A 3205-nucleotide genomic window follows, 5' to 3' on the forward strand; every position below is an offset into this window, starting at 1 on the left:
CCTGTTCTCCATTGTCATTCCCCATCCCAGCAGGACTGAAGACCCAGCCATTCCTGTTGGGTTGTGTTCTCTCTGTGCTGGCAGAAAAAGAGCAGCAGGAGTCGGCTCCACCTGCAGCCACAGGTCCCCCACAGGTTGTGTCCTCTGGAACACCTGTTAGGGACCTCTTCAAACATGCCCAAACAGTGGAAGGTGCTGCCAAGCCAGCATGGGACTACAGAGCTCATGTTCCTGCTCCTGTTTGGAAAAGGCCACTCCTTGCTGCAGGTGCTGCAATTGTGCCTCAGCAGAGGGGGCACAGACCAGGACACACAGCCAGTTTCAGAGGTGAGGAGGCCCTGGTTGCCGGGCACATGGCCCCTTCTGCTCAGCAACTCTTCTTCCTGGCTGTGCCCACTTCTGGGTGGGTGCAGCAGGCTGGGGCTAGAAGCAGCTTAGAGACTGGGGAAGGTGAGACCAAGGAGGGGACTTTTCCTGGGCAGCTTACACCACGAGACCTCCGGAGAGGTGCAAGGACAGAGACACAAGCATCCAGTGCTGGCCCAATGCTGACCCTGCTCTACCAGTGGGAATTTTGTCACTGATGAGTTCAGTGGGCTCAGGCTGAAGCCAGCAGGGCCCCCATATGGACACCTTATCTGTGGGATCTCAACAGGATGGACAACCCCAGCACAACTGTATTTGCGGGGATAGAGTGGAAGGAAGCCTAGATGGCTTTGGGTGGATTTAGGCATTTATGCACCATGGCCCATCCTGTAAAGGGATTAAAACAAGCAGTTTTTCTTTCTTTCCCTTTTTTCCCTACAGATAGAGTGTGTAAGGACTCTTGTTTTGCAGATAAGCACTGCTTGTGATTGTAGGAGAGGAGTTTCCCAAAGCAGAATGTAGTAACCAAAATGAAATGGAATGAATGCATCAAACCCAAGGCATTTAATAAAATAAAACATCTCTTTTATCCCCTCTCCCCTCCCACCCCCCCCCCCCCACAAAAAGCCAGGTTAAAAATACGTAGCTATACATAGGTTCCAAAGGAGAGAAAATTCCTTCTTCTGGGGGTACAGAGTAACTTTTCAAAACAATGCAGCCCACTAGACAAACGTATTTGGGGGATTGGATGGAATAGGCCAGGCAAGCTTTCTTTCCTTGGCTTCTCTATTAAAAGCATCATAGGTGGAGTCTTTGGTGACACTTTTGGCTGTAGCTGGAATATCTGCAATACCAACATGATTTTTTTTTGCTATCCTGGAACTGGTGGTGATGGTGTATGCATTGCTTCTGTAGCATTTCATGGCAGACATGCAAAAAGTTTCTTTCATCCCTCTTCTGAAGTTTGCATTATAGATGGAGTAGAGGGTTGGCTTGGAGGCTGAGGAACTGAAAGAGATCCAGGTGATGGCCAGGAAAAGCAAGGAGCTCTTTCTGTAGTCTGTTTCCTGTGGGTGCCACAACTGTACCATAAAGAAAGGCAGCCAGGACAGGAGGAACATTGAGTTTAACACTAAGAACATCTTGATGGTTTTCACTTTTGTTCTCGGAACAATATTTGTTGTTCTCCTGACAGTCATTCCATCCGTGCCTATTCTCCAAATGTACTTAATGACTTTTTGGTAAAAAAGGATAATGAAGAGGGATGGGATCATAAACACCAAGAGGAGGTGGATGATACTGTAGGCAGATCCTTGCCAAGAACTGGGGAGAAAAAAGTTGCAGTGCTGGTCGCTGTTGGAGCCGTAGAGAAAACAGGCCGGTGACGCAAACAGAGCACCACAGAGCCAGGAGGCCAAAATCATTTTTTTGGCTTTCCCCCTGGACACTTTGAAGCTCAGGGGGTAGACAATGGTGTAGAATCGATCCACGCTGATGGCGAGGAGCACGTAGATCTGGACCCCAGGTGTGAGGTACTGGATGTACCTGACCAGCCGGCACACCCTGCTGCCCAGCACCCACTGCCCGGAGCTCAGCTGCAGCAGCAGGAAGGGCGCGCTCCCCACGCTGCTCACCAGGTCGGCACAGGCCATGGACACCACAAAGTAGTTGGTGGTAGACTGTGTCCTCCTGCTCCTGTGGATCACTAAGCAAACGAGGAAGTTTCCCAAGACAGAGATCAGCCACAGCACTCCCCAAACCACGCTGGCAGCTGCGATTTCCCCCGGCCTCAGCCCATACTCTACCAGAGAGTTGTTCCTGCTGGGGTTGGCACCTGGGGCTGGAAGTTCTGCCATCTCGTAGCCAGCAGGAGGGGAGGAGGCTTTGGGGCTGCTCGTGTTCTGCAGCAGGAGAAAGGTAAGGAGAAGAACAGGACCACTGCTGTTATCCATGCTGCGAGAAAACTCGGCTACATCTTTTGCTCAGGCTGCAGACAGAGAGGAGAGAAAAGGTTTTCTTGAACAGCTGTGTATTAAAAGCTCATCTAAACCTACAAAAGAATATTCTCAGTAGTAGAAATATATACCGTATTTCTGTATATTGTATATTCTGTATATTTCTGTATATTTCTATTGTATATTGCATATTTCTGTATACTGTCTATTGTATAGAAATATATTCTGTATTTCTGGGCTGACACTGAAATACAGCTTCTGCGTTCCACTGTAGCTGGTGGTACGACAGGCTGTGTCAGGGGGATCCCACCCCATTCCCGGTCTTGTTTGAGGTGGCTGCCAGCCTTTCATGCCCTTTCACGCCCTTTCACATCCTTTCACATCCTTTTTTTTCCCTCACAGCCCCAGTCCACATCTGTGTCATGTGCACCATGACCCCAACCCTGCCTTCATGGGGGGGATGAGAAGGGCAGGATCCCTTGGCTAACACAGATGGTCCCCAGATAATAAGAGGCCTCAGTCCTGAGAAATTTCCGGACCATTACCATGTATGTCCACCAGCCCTGACCAGACCAGATTATAGCCCCCTTTTTTTGTGGTTTTCCTTGGAGCAGGATGTCTGTCATGGGAAGCCCTTCCCTTGGGGCTGGGGTGCTGCCCAAGGAGACTTCCCAGGATTGAGCACCCTCACCACCAGCCCCACACCTCTGGAAGAATGACTGTTTTGATTTTGAGTTATCCTTAGACCCTTGTGGATGAAGTGAGCTAAATTTCTGGAGCCCTTCAAAGAGAGGACTTCCAGGTATGCACTTTGGGCCATCGTTCTTGTCCGTGGAGTAACAATGTCCCCGAGTGGTGACACCAAACCTATCACCTGTCAAATG

At 49.8% G+C, this 3205-nt stretch overlaps 1 protein-coding gene across 1 annotated transcript; it reads right to left on the reverse strand.

Annotated features, from left to right (window-relative positions):
• Window positions 1-1017: 1017 nt before the first annotated feature.
• LOC132328071 (probable G-protein coupled receptor 19) lies at window positions 1018-2338 on the reverse strand. The gene has a single exon (XM_059847856.1). The coding sequence runs from the start codon at window positions 2316-2318 to the stop codon at window positions 1089-1091; it is 1230 nt and encodes a 409-aa protein (XP_059703839.1). The 5' UTR covers window positions 2319-2338; the 3' UTR covers window positions 1018-1088.
• Between the last annotated feature and the right edge of the window lie 867 nt (window positions 2339-3205).

Source organism: Haemorhous mexicanus, chromosome 5 (assembly GCF_027477595.1).
Source record: "Haemorhous mexicanus isolate bHaeMex1 chromosome 5, bHaeMex1.pri, whole genome shotgun sequence".
Taxonomy (NCBI): Eukaryota; Metazoa; Chordata; class Aves; order Passeriformes; family Fringillidae; genus Haemorhous; species Haemorhous mexicanus.

Excerpts from the sequence above, each read along its gene's own strand:
- LOC132328071 (XM_059847856.1), bottom strand. The coding sequence starts at position 2,318 with ATGGATAACAGCAGTGGTCCTGTTCTTCTCCTTACCTTTCTCCTGCTG.